Source organism: Sciurus carolinensis, chromosome 3 (assembly GCF_902686445.1).
Source record: "Sciurus carolinensis chromosome 3, mSciCar1.2, whole genome shotgun sequence".
Classification (NCBI taxonomy): Eukaryota; Metazoa; Chordata; class Mammalia; order Rodentia; family Sciuridae; genus Sciurus; species Sciurus carolinensis.
This window is the reverse complement of record NC_062215.1, coordinates 105,276,027-105,289,502: the sequence shown is the minus strand read 5'-3', so window position 1 is coordinate 105,289,502 and position 13,476 is coordinate 105,276,027. Positions and strand designations below refer to the sequence as shown.

The 13,476-nt window shown below is 31.4% G+C and overlaps 1 protein-coding gene across 1 annotated transcript in view; it reads right to left on the bottom strand.

The window, feature by feature from the left end:
- Positions 1 to 13,476, bottom strand: part of Galnt13 (polypeptide N-acetylgalactosaminyltransferase 13) — a 540,229-nt gene that overhangs the window by 215,205 nt on the left and 311,548 nt on the right. The window contains 2 exon segments of the mRNA XM_047546171.1: positions 965 to 1,082; positions 10,986 to 11,156. Of these exon segments, the coding sequence (XP_047402127.1) occupies positions 965 to 1,082; positions 10,986 to 11,156 (289 nt within the window).

Below are 13,476 nucleotides of genomic sequence, written 5' to 3'. Positions count from 1 at the left end.
ATTCATTCATCCAAAATCCACCAAATTCTGCATTAAAAAATTTGGATTTTTATTCTCAAATGTTAACATTTTCTCACACAATATTTTTATGTTGTTAGTAAAATAATAGTTTTTGAATTAGAATTTTAAAGGCATAAATATTGAGCTTCACTGATTAATACACCTATACTCTAATAATTTTGTTATTCAAGAATTTTGGCAGAATAATAGTATTTCAAATATTTCATATTCAATTCTAGGAAGGAATAAATGAAATTTTTAAACCAATAATTTAAAAATAATACTTTACATGCTTTGAAGGAAAAAATATGATAGCCCTTATTTCTTAACATAAAAGCACCTTTGTGTGTCAATATTTTAAAAATTAGAATATAATAATATCTTAAAATTATTTACTTCCTAATATCTTATTTACAAAACAACTTAATCCTAAATAATTATTTATTGGGAAGGTTATTCATTAAACAAATTTGCATTTTTCAAACTGATTCATCAAATAATAATATCTACAATTGTCAAAATTGTCATGTTACTTGTAGGATTATCTAGAATTCTTTGACCACAGGTCAGTCTTAGAGCTATTTAAGAATAAATTCAAGCAGCACTTGCAAATTCCAATTGTGCAAACATTTTTAAACTTCAGTTCAAAAACATGAAATGATTTCACAAAGAAACACTTCATTTAAAAAATAAAGCAATTGAAAACCCTATTTTCCTTTTACTGTAAGTAAAAAACTTACTTTTGAAAACTTAAAAAAATACATTTAAATCCTAATTTAACAGCAAATATTTCATGCAACAGGACTCTAACAACGCTTTCTACATAAGCAATTAAAACGACCAATTGATCAATAAATTGTATCACTTAGCAAAAGAAAATTTGACAGTAAATTACTAGGTCTGATATGTGCATGCTACAGCATACTATGTTCAGAGTTAAAAAAATAAAGTAAAATGCAATTACCCTAAAAGACATTTCAAGATTCTCTCCACCCCAGATATCCATTCCTGCATCGTAAGTTCCTATCTCTTCAAAGTAGTTTCTGTCAATAGAAAATAGGCCACCAGCCATAGTAGGGGTCCTAGTTGAAAAAAAAACAAAAACAAAAACAAAACAAAAACAAAAGAATATCTTTTGAAAACAATGTGTGGTGTTTAATGAAACTGTAGCAAATATTTTGACATTTTAAATATAAAATCTAGTACTCCATAAGTTCAAACTAGAAACACAAAGCCAAGTTGCAAGAGGTTTTATGGTTTAAAAATTACATTTTATTTCACATTTTTCTGTAAAACTCAATATAGATGAGTCTATGTTTGAATTATAAGTGATCAAATAGCTATAAGGAAAGAACACTGACCCCTTAAAACTGGGTCTTCTACATTCCTTCTGAAAGCCAAAGTGAGGAGAGGTCACTTTGCTTTGCATGATCTTTAAAGAGATGAACTAATCCTCAAACTATCAGTTGTGATCTTTGGTCATATAATTATAAATCATTTTAATATAAACACTAGGAAACTAAGGACATGCTTTTTCTATGAGAAGATTTGTAACCTAATTAAATATGAAAAGCATTAAATGCTATAAAATGTTTATACGAAATAAGTGTGTAATTATAGTTACAAAAGTATTTTTAAACATAAAAACTTTACAATTTCTTAAGTTTTTCTCTTTAACTAATTCAAAGGGTAGAATTAATCATCTGACCTATGGATAAACACAAAACACATATGCCATTCAGTGGTTTAGGACATTATCACAAATTCCAAAACTTTTTCTTAGAAATAAAAGCCTTTTTTCATATTCAAATTTTCTGTATAGGACACAAGAAATCAGAATTTAAGATTTTAAAGGACTAATTAAGTTCAAAAAGACTAATTAAGGACAATGGTTGATATGTGACCTACAAAAGTCTTTCTATATAAGCAGTATGAAATAACCATTAACAAAGAAAACTCTAGTTGTTCACAAATAGAACCAGACTGGCAATCATTATTTTTGAATGTTAGTTGTAATGTGGTTTTCAACCTCAAAAATGACACCCATGCTCATTTACCACCCTCCAGGGATTCAGATTTAGTTGACCTGTGTAGGGACCAAATGACAGTGTGTAGAGCTCCCAGGCAATTCTAAAGTACTATCTAAGAAGAGAAACACTGATCTAGTAACTGAGGTTTGTAATGCTCATGTACATAGTCTGTGAGAGTGTTAAAGAACCAACTATTTCACTTTTCTTGAAATTGTATGCTCCTCTGCTACAGGCTATGCTCACATCTTCTAATTAAACAGTTTAGTTCATTGAAAAACCAACAAATAATATTGTACTAGGACATCAACCACATTGCCAAATTCTCTATTTCTCCCTGTGCTCTCACTTTTTTATACTCAGATAATTAACTGTCCATCAGTTGGAGAGGCAGAGCCTTGCATAGTCTCAGAGCTGTTTTATTACTTCTGGTCTTGCTGGGTTCCTATCATGAACAGTATCAATGACCTTCGGAGTTATAATGAGAAATACTAACAAAGCTAAACAGATGGTAATTATGAAGTAGCAATGACCTCACCTGATTGGGGTTTTGGAACCCTATAGCAATAACTACATAAGGTATTACAGTGCTGGAGAGTCTATTTAATAAAATTAGGAACAAAAATTGCTGCAATTATCCTATCATAATGCAATCAAATGCTTAAGAATGTTAAATGATGCATTTTTAATGATTAGTTCAGAAAGCATATCTATGTATCTGCTTATAGATAAAATACTAACACATTTTAATGTAAAAGCATGTGTTGAATTTCATCTTACTGTTATCATTCCTCTAAATACATGAGAAGTCTATAATAAAAATGGCTAAAGTAAACCAAATTTGGCCATAAGAAAGACTCAAATAGTTTTCACTTTCATTTGAAGAGTAAATTTTTTTAAAAAGAACAGTTCTGCAAAAACAATCCTGTATTTTCTGAAGACAGATGATCTTAGAAAGGCATGTGTGTGTGTGTGTGTGTGTGTGTGTGTGTGTGTGTGTGTGTTTGAAATATCAATTTGCTCTTACACACAGTTAATAGATTGTGGTTTAGAATATATACTACTTTTAGACATGGTCATTGTCCCACTACACTTCTGTTCTCAGTAGACTGCTCTGTAGTGTCTCAAATGAACTACTTATATCTGCCTATGTGTACCTCAGTCTCTAGAAAAAGACAAACTTTGAATGTAGTTGAATTATCTGAGGTTATTTGCTTTTCAAGTTTGTGTCCACACCGTATTAAAACCACCAACCAATCATTCAGCCAGTACGGGAGGGGTGGGGATAATCAACCCAATGACTGAAGATGAATTGAATGAATAGAAGTAAAGCACTTAGCTCAGTGTCCAGTACATAATAAAGAATTAACAAAATTTGATTATTTATTTTTGCTGTTGTTACTGATATTAGTCATTCAAAAAAAAAAAAAAAAAGCCTCGAGTGTCTTTCACTTAATTTTGGCTTCCCATATACATACTGTTTGTGTTTCAAAATAATTTCAGAACTACTTTGTATCCACAATATTGACTCTGAGATTGGTCTTGGAACACAACTTCCTATTCATTAATCTCTCCCATTTCCATCAAAGTCATTTTCGATCACCCATTGTTATTTATGGTTCCATACTTAATTCATATTCTCATGTTAATAACCCCTTAGGGAATTTCTTCTTCCTTCCTCCCATCCCCTCTCCAAGTTTCTACCATGTCAGTGAAAAACAAGCTTAGTACCCTTGGTTCTCTGTTCTTGCATTGTCTGACTCAATTCCCTTGTTGTAATTCTATGTCCCTGGATAAACTTACCCTTTACTTCATCCACTTCTGTTACTAAGACCCAGAGTATCCCTTGGAAAGTAATGAGATGAAGCCAACCAATTGTACTGCAAGTCCGTGTTATTGATTCTCTGCTTAATTCACAAACCGCTAATCATCTTTTTTATCCATGTTTATTTATACATGTCTAATTTTTAAATGAATGTTTTCCAAAAATTTTGAATTCATTTAAAAACCCTGGATTTAAGGAGATGCATAAAGTCTCAACTCCCTCAAGATCTAGATCAATGTTTATGTGTCTTCCTTGTGACCTCCTCTTTCTTCTTGTGTCACAGGAAAGAATACCTCCTCTCCTCTACTGTGGGCTAACAGTCACACTTCTGCTCCTCACCTGGCTCTCTACTGCACACTCCGTCAGTCTCTTGTTCACTATTAGGTTGTTTTATGCCCTTGATTTCTAGATTGTCCCCTTGAGCTTACAAACATGCTCAATTATATTGTCTTCCTAAATCAAAATACATCTTCATTCCATTTCACAGCTCATTCAAACCAGGGACATACATTTCTATTCCCTCCACTGGTAACCTTATCAAAAAGATATTTCTACCTACTCCCTCAACTCCTTTTGACCTTCTTACTAGAAGTTGGATCCTGCTCCCACCTCTGCAATAAATTCTTTCTGGAATGTCCCTGTTGATTCTGAATTTCAGTAGCCTTTCCTTAACTTCTTCCTCTGAAAGTATTTAGTACCATTCATGAGCCTTCCCTATTTAAATTCTATCATCTCAGGCTCCAATTGCATTGTTCTATAGAGGTTTTTCCTTCTACTGACTTGACTGTTCATTTTGTGATTTTTACTAATAACCCCTCCTTTTCCTCCCACTCGAGCTATAAGACTTTGGCCTGTTTTAGTATAAATGTATCACAAGTAAAATATACCATTAAAATATGTTTGTGGATATATGCACTTAATTAATTATTTTCTCTTGTCCAAAATGGGGTCCTTAGAAGGGTGTCGCAAGAGTCTCTCTTGGCATGTTACTCTTTCTTTGCAGTTTACTTGGATGAGATCATTTGTGACATGCCTTTCACTGTCACCTTTATGAGGTTAGCTCCTTATCTGAATTCTCACTTCCCTGGGTTTTAATTTTGCTCTTCTAATTACTCATTACATATTGCCTCCAAACCCCCCCCCCAATCCTTTAGACCATTATTTGTAATGATCAAATAACTCAATTTATAGGCTATTGGTATTTAGGTCTATTTTAGTAATGTCTCAAATATTAATTACAATTAAGATAATGAATAAAGATGAGTATTTTATTATTTATACAAGTGTGAATCTTGAAGAACTTAAGTCTTCACATATTTTTGAATTTTTACATTATAAAATACAATGGTTTCATTTCGTTAAGTATTTTCCAGATGTAGAAACCAAAGGAAAATAAAATACTGCGAGTTTCCCTTCCTGCCTTGTCCTTTCCACTACATTCAGTACAGAGAGCACAGAAGAAAGAAAGGAAGCAAAGGCACAAACCCTCTTCTACCAGAGCTGTGAATGTCAAATGTGAATGTATTAAAGAATTTTATAGATGAAAAGTGAAAATTTTGGTCGTATATTGTACATTGTAACAATCATTTGAGCATACATTTGGGGATAAGGATGCAGCTTTCTGTAAAGAGGAAACTTACTTTAAGGGCTTATGCTGGCTTAGACCCTGAGCACTGAAGCTTGCTCAAATCCTTAGAGTCTATGAAACACAAAAGAAGTCCACACTATTTGTAAAGGAAAAGAAAAAATGTAAAGTTCTATTTAGCATAGGCAAATGACTTATTTTGGGGTCAAAAAACCCATTTACTAACAAGTGTGGGAATTAACTATCTTAACTTGTGCTTAAAGACCTTCTTTCTAATAAAGAAGTAGTTACTTTTACCTTTTATCTAAGTAGCTTTTCATAATCTTCATAACCTGATACAACCCCAAGCTTCCAAAAGGATGAGCAGTAGTTGGTGCTCCTTCTAGTTTTATTTCTTGCCAATGAAGGTTTAAAATAAATAATTATGCTAGATAAAATCAGACGCATTAAAATGTTTTGACTAATATTATATCATCATTCAGTATACACATGTGATATTTAATTCATAATCCTGAACACTTTCTATGGGATCCCTCCTATGTCCTCATTTCAGCTGTCTGCTAAAAAAGTCTTGCAAAACATCCCCTAAACCAAGAGGAAACAATATAAAATAAATATACTCTTTCTGTAAAGAATATAGATTCAAAAATTCGATCAGAGGTGAAAATTTTTATCTCTCCCGAAAACAACATATATTAGATTTTAACATGAGGATTCAAGAATGTCAAATAGTTGAACATCCCAATTTGAATTATTTTCTTTCAAAGCATTTGTTCTGTTCACGATGTCAATCCTCCCTATGTGGGTGTTTTAATATCTCTAATTTGTTTAGAAGTATCTTAAAGGTTTTGCTAATATCTGTTTCTTTTCTCAAATATAAAAATAATTAGATTGAGAAGAGCCTAAAGAAGAAAATCTAATAGGTTTAAATTAAGAAACAACTGTTAGTTACTATTAAGCATGAGAATCTTTATCTTTACATAAGAAATTATAGAATAAAATTGATAATACTAACTAGAGAAATTATAAGTTGAAATCAGTGTCTGCATTGTTTATTTTGGAGGAGGGCATAATTACAACATTAGCAGGAGGTACCAAGAAACTATATTTTATGTTATTAAACAAATATTACATAAAATAAATTTTACATTATTAAATTACATAATTCTAAAGAGGCCACATCATATAAAAAAGTGTAAATAAAAAGAGATAATTGGTAATAATAAATAATAATAATAATAATAAGGTTTAAATAAACCGTAAATGGCTACAAAATAGTAGGGGAGATCTAAATAAGTAAGTGAGATATTAGCAGACATTATGTTTTTTATTTGTGGAGAAAAAAGTTCTTAATAGCTTTGGGAAGTACTGATAAATATCATCAATGTCAAATTATAAATTGCAAGGAAATACATCTGGAGAACCATACTCTGGAAGGAAATAAAAGAAAAATGCTAAAAGAGGTGGCTAATTGGTGTTATACTTTTAGATTCTTGTCACATCTATTTTGCAATGCACATGTGTTCCATTATTAGGAATAAATTTAACATCTAATTACCACCAAATATATTGCTCATTTAATATTTTACAGAACCTCATTAGTTAAACAAGGCATGGAGAATAATTCCCATTTTATATTTAAAAGAATTGATCAATTTCTCAAATGGAGGAGCCTGCAAAAATCTCAACCATCCCCCACAAATGCAACACTTCTTCTGTGATTACCACACTAGAAGGATATAGAAAACAGTGTGTGTGAGCACCCTGAGCTTTTAAGGATATGAAGATACAAGAGTTGTAATCCAAGACACTACTAATCATGTTAAGTAATTTATTTGATATTTTTAAGAAATTCTTAATTCTAAATAAGTGAAAAATAGATACATGAGTTGAAACTAATGTTGATAAAAAGGGAAGTAAAAGTAAGTAAATTTTTTCAGGAATAAAATCTAATAATTATATATAGTTTTGATTCATTAGGATAGCTAAGGATTAATAAAAAAATCTAAAACTCCTTTGTTTTACTTTTGCATACACTTAACATAATACTCCAAGTAAGAACAAAAGCAATCCTATTAAGAATATTAATAATGACAAAATATGAGAGTCCATAAGGTAAGATGTGGAGAGTGAAATAGTTTAATAGACTTAAAAAAAAAAAAAACTAGTAGGGTTCTAATAAAGAAATCTATTTTAATCATCCAGAACTTAAAGTGAAAATGAATATCTTTAAAACTATTGAGGGTCACTTACAGGGCATAATTAAAAGACTAATGCAATCGATAAGATTTAAGTTGGGCTCCTTTCCAGAACTATTCACCACTCTAGGAGTACACATAGTTAACTCCTGTGCAGACCCTCAGTCCGTATATTCAGGCATCTCTCTCTCAGTCAGCATACATATGACCAAAGCCAGAGCATGAGCAACATTAGAGCAGAGATCTCTTTATCCATGTTCATATGTGCAAAACCTAGCACTGTGCCTACCAGTGTGTGTGTGCGTATGTGTGTTTGCCTATGGAATCAGGCTCATCTCAATAGCTTAAAACAAATCATCTCAATTTTTGTGTTAATAAAAATGTATACCATGTCCCCAGATTTACTAAATGATTGGGAGGATTATCTGCATATCAAGTCATTTTGCTACTCATTGTATTCCATTAGGCAACCTATATGCATATTCTTTCAGAGCTAATGTTCTTGATAAATTTCAAACTCAACTGTTCCTCAGGTTGAGGGTCGCACATTTAAAAGGTTATAGCCAAACAAAGTTAATCATGTAAAGTCAATTGGTTTGAGTGAATGTATTTCTCTCAACTTTGCTTTACATATAGATGCTGAGAAATAGTTCTCCAAGTACAGGAATGCTGACAAATAGCAACTGACCTTCAGGCTCAGAGTCTGAGACACACTTATAGGAGTTAGAAGGGACTAGGCTAAGCTTTCCTTTACTTTCACATGGGCATTTTCTATTCAGCTCTACCTGACGGTGCCAAGTAGGAATATGGGGCTATTGTGATAAGATTTTTTAATTGCTCAATAGCTAGAAACCCAGATGTTACTTAAGACTTCTCATTTAAAACTGTTGCTAATTTTTGAAAAGACAAAACACTATATAGTCCTAATAAAACACAACTACCAAGCATACTTGGCACATAAGCTCCTGGTTATGACCTCTGGCTTAATAGTCTGATTACTCTATTTTTGCATGCATAATTGAGATATTCCTAAAAACTTGTACAGTTTTCTAAAATGTCTAGGGTCTTTACTGATGAAAGACTAAATATTCAGGACTCATATACTACTATTCCATAGTCATAATCCAAAATCTCTATTTCACATACTCCATTTATTATGAGAAAGAAAATACCACGGACTAGAGATTAACAATAAAATAGTAAGCATAACCATTATTAGCTATACCCTAAATGTAGTATTACTGAGTGTAGGCCACCAGTTCAAGTTGGTACTGTTTACAGATACACGATTGTATTCTAAATGATGACCAGCCAAGTATGGTGACTACAAAGTTCTGTCATAAATGACATTTAAAATGAAGCGTTTCACTAAAAAACTAAAATTTCAATCTCATTTTAATCACTTTAGTTATTCAGAATTCTGTTAATCAAGTGGGAAAAAAATTGTCTTCAACGCCTAGAATGATTTATCTATTTGTACAAATGTGAGAAAAATGATCACATCTTCAAGTAATAGATTACAAGTACAAAGAAAGTTCACATCACAGCAATGCTGATGAAAATTACCTGCAGGCTGTTAGAACTGAGCCAGTGAATTAATTAACCTTTCGCCATAAAAATCTAGAAACTTCAGCAGAGACTGAGGTGTCTCTACTCCTGTTGCTCTTGCTTCTTTGGTATTTTAGAAAATGAAATGATGTACAGTTACTAGGGCAAATAAAATACTGAGACTTTTATCAGTTCTCATGTTATGTCAATAAAACCACAAGAATTCTGGTTAAAAAAAAAAAAGAATTCTGGTTAAAATATAGAGGGTTGGGTGATTCATATTTGTTTTAGTTAATGAAAAATGAGTAATAACGTTTGATTTCTGTAGAGATCTTTACTTCCATGAATGAGATCAGTAAGTTCTTATTGTGAAGGTTAGCTACATTAATTATGTATCTTTGACTCTCTGAGATAATAAAATTAAACAAAACAAATCTTGTTTTTTAATACAAGTACAAATGTGTATCCTTATAAACTTCCTTTTCAAATGAATAAACACATTATATTTAAGTGCATTGGTCAAGCATTTTGATATACATTTTAGTTCTGAATCTTAACAATCAGATAACACTAAATGAAGCCAGGATCTAGGTAAAGAGAATTTCTCATCATGGTGGTATTATGATTCACTGTATTTCCCAGGTTGTTAAAGGTAAGGATCATCTGAACTGGGTGAATGTGATAATGACACAAGATTTAAAAACCAGAAAATAATACTTTAAATATTGACATGATAATTTATGTGTCTTTATGCAAATGTTAGTAGCCACATTCCATTCTAGTTGATGGGGTAGTATTTACTTAAGAAGTTAATAGCCAACAATATTTAATTACTCAATAACAAGTAATTAAAGCTGCTTTCTTCTATTAGCCAATGTTTAAGATTAGTTTTGATTTATTAAGTAGTTAACAATGAATAGGTCATACTCTCAGTAGTTTGCCAGGTAGCATTGTTTACAGAATGGGTTATATATATGTTATTTTAGAATTTTAGGATATTTCTCTATTGTTACAATAGAATGATGATTTTCCAAATTCATCTTTAAAGAGCTAACCTAGTGAATATTTCCCTAAATATTTTTCAAGAAATCAATTTTTGATTGCAGATAAGAGGTACACAGTAATGTGTTAAAAGTAGGAAGGTGATACTTTTGTGTTAATAAGAGAGTAACACTTATCTAGACAACTAAATATGCATATGTAGTTCTTTTTTATTAAGGGCACATAAATATTTTGCTAAAAATATTCAAAATTAAGTAGCTATTTAAAGTAATTTGAAACTAACAATAAATAACTTAAAACTGTTAATATACTAAATGTTTCCAAATGGATCTTTCTGCTGTCTCTAAAGGGGAATAGCCTTCTAAAGAGTGATGAATTTAGATATTTACCAAAACATTTTTTTGTTAATTCAATTTTGAGAACACTTCTAATATAAAGTATAAACTTCTAAATAAGATATACATTTACTTTAGGTTATCCAGGCTAGCACATTCCTGTCACATGAAAATTAGTAATAAGTATATTTTGAATATAAGAATACATAAACCTTCAAAACATATTTGACATTTCAACCAATACTTAGATTTTCCTATGCTAATGTAAAGTAGATTTAATATCACATTGATGCTTATACAATCATGTAAAGAGTAAAATGTATATATATATATATATATATATATATACACATGAATAATAAATTTAGGACTTTAAAATAATTAAATATTAAAAAACTTTATAATATTACCTAACTATATTATAGGAACACACATGCTATTCTTTGTTTGATATGACTTACTTACCTGACAGGTAATGTTCTGTCTCCTTTCCTCCTATCCATTTCTCTTTGGGGAACAGGATACCAGCGAAAATTTAGTTTCCAGTTAAAACCCCCATAAGTCATATCTGACCCAGCCATATATTCAAAGGTATCATCACTAATCACATCAATGATGGGGCATACGACTGTTTTCCTGAAGAAGAATTAAAACCAGTTTACATATAAATGATCATTTAAATGCTACATTATCTTCTTCAAATTTATTTTAGCTGCTATGATAAAAATGTAATTATTTTATGACTTAAGTATGACTTAATTTTATTATGTCCTTTTTCTATGTGAAATTATTTCCTTTGACTATATCTTTCTTATGGTATTCTTTATGTCATCATGTAAAATCTAATCAAATACATGAATTGACCTTCAAGCTGATTTCCAAATGCATCCTAAGTACTAACTCAGCAGGGTAAGCATGGTCTCTTTTTTATAAAACCTCCACCCACAGCATGATTAGTAGATTCATTTTGAGATTATGCATCATTTCAGCAACAACCCACTGAAAAGCAATAGAATACAGAAAAGCGGGGGAATGGATGCTAGAAAATTAGATCTGGTAGTTTGCATTTCAAATTGGATAGGTTATGTTAAAGGGAGGTTCTGAGAAAATCTTCATGAAGAAAACACCCTTAGGAAAAACAAGAAACATAAACAATTAACATCATGAACTGTCAGAATAAGTAAATGTTTACTGTGAGGAAAAACAGGTTGGTGACAATCTCGGAGTCAACTATCCTAGAGCTAAGAATTTCCAGGTGTCCCAAACCAGATGAAATTTTAAGACAGGGTAAGATAAGCTATTTTAGTCTCATGTTTTATCCTACTTCTTCTAAAGTCAGAAGAAAACCAGGGTTCTTTATGTTCTTGATAGTAACTTTTTTAAGATGGTAGCTTTTAGATTACTTTACTTGGAAAGATCATTAGGTACTCTTTTAATCTATGTTGTACCTTCTTTCATTCTTCCCCTACTCCCAGTTTATGTGATTTCTTGTGGAATAAACCTTCTGTCATCTCCACAAGTAAAAGTCCAGGTCTCCCCAGGATTCCATTGATTGTAACTAATTCTGAAGACCAGAGGTATTTTTCATATTGGGTAGGACATGAATATATACAGGCTCCCAAGTCACCCACAGATATGGAAAGCAAAGAAACATTGTCTATTATTTCTTCTTGTTCCTTAACACCAAGGTCACCCAAACTCACTGTTAACCTATGTCTCATGTTTCACACTATTGGTCAATCCTGAAGCTCTTTGAAATCTGCAGGATTCACTTGGCCTTGGAAAAGTTTCTTGGTGATTCAAAACTCATCAAAATCATTATCTTTCTGTCCTCACTAGATTTAACTTGTGGGAAGAAGAAATTAGATCTAATAACTTTGAACAGACTTTATTATCTAGTTATGGCAATGTTAGAATTTATAATCAGGACAAGAGATTAGAGTTCACTATATACAAATATAATACAAATACATTGTTAGAATAAAAATAAATGGCCTAATGTATGACCATAATGAAACATTATATTAAAAAATTACTGGACTGGGGATATAGCTCAGTTGGTAGAATGCCTGCCTCGCAAGCACAAGGCCCTGGGTTCAATCCCCAGCACAGCAAAAAAAAAAAAAAAAAAAAAAATTACTAAAGTTGAATATGAAACACATGCTTTAAAAAAGCAGTATAACATTTGAAAAGTTGCCAGTAACACATTTTAAGATGTTCTAGGTTCATTTTACTTAGCCAGTCTTACTTGTCTGCGGGTACTGTACAACACACAAAATGTTATTAGGTGGGTACTACCTTCAGTTGACTAAAAGGTTTTCATTGCTTTCTTCAACTGCTGTGGTTCATTTAACCAACAACCTCTATCCATTTTCCTAGCAAGTACCAAATCCTGCCATTTATGTGATGTGGTTGAACTAACTCAGAAAAAAACAGTTCTCACTGGAGCATCTAATTTAAAACTTTAATTCTAGAAAGACTCTTCTGCTATATTTGAAACAACTGTACAAGCAAGATGTTATGTAGGGCTTTGTGATTGCATCAGATGGTATTTAGTGTTAGTTATCTTCATTAGATGTTTAGAATTATTTATCACCAAAGTTGATTGATATCTGCAAAAAAGCTTTTATTTCATAGCTTCATCATCAGAAAGAATTGGAAATATGTATAAGGGTTCTTAATTTCTATAAAGTGTTATTCAGTTTATCAAATTTCACAATTTGTAAGTAGAAAGTGCCAATATTGTTTAAATTTATGGTTCCTGATGTTTTTAATCATGGTATTATTTAAGAAGTGTTTTTGTGTGTATGTGTGTGTGTATTCTTAAGTACCTCAAGGTGATTTTGAACTAGACTCTGACTGAAGGCACTGATGGAATAAAAGAACATGGTGAGGGAGTAGGAAGAACTAAATTATTGTTCCTAGTACTTCTAATAACTAGTGCAAGGTATGTAAC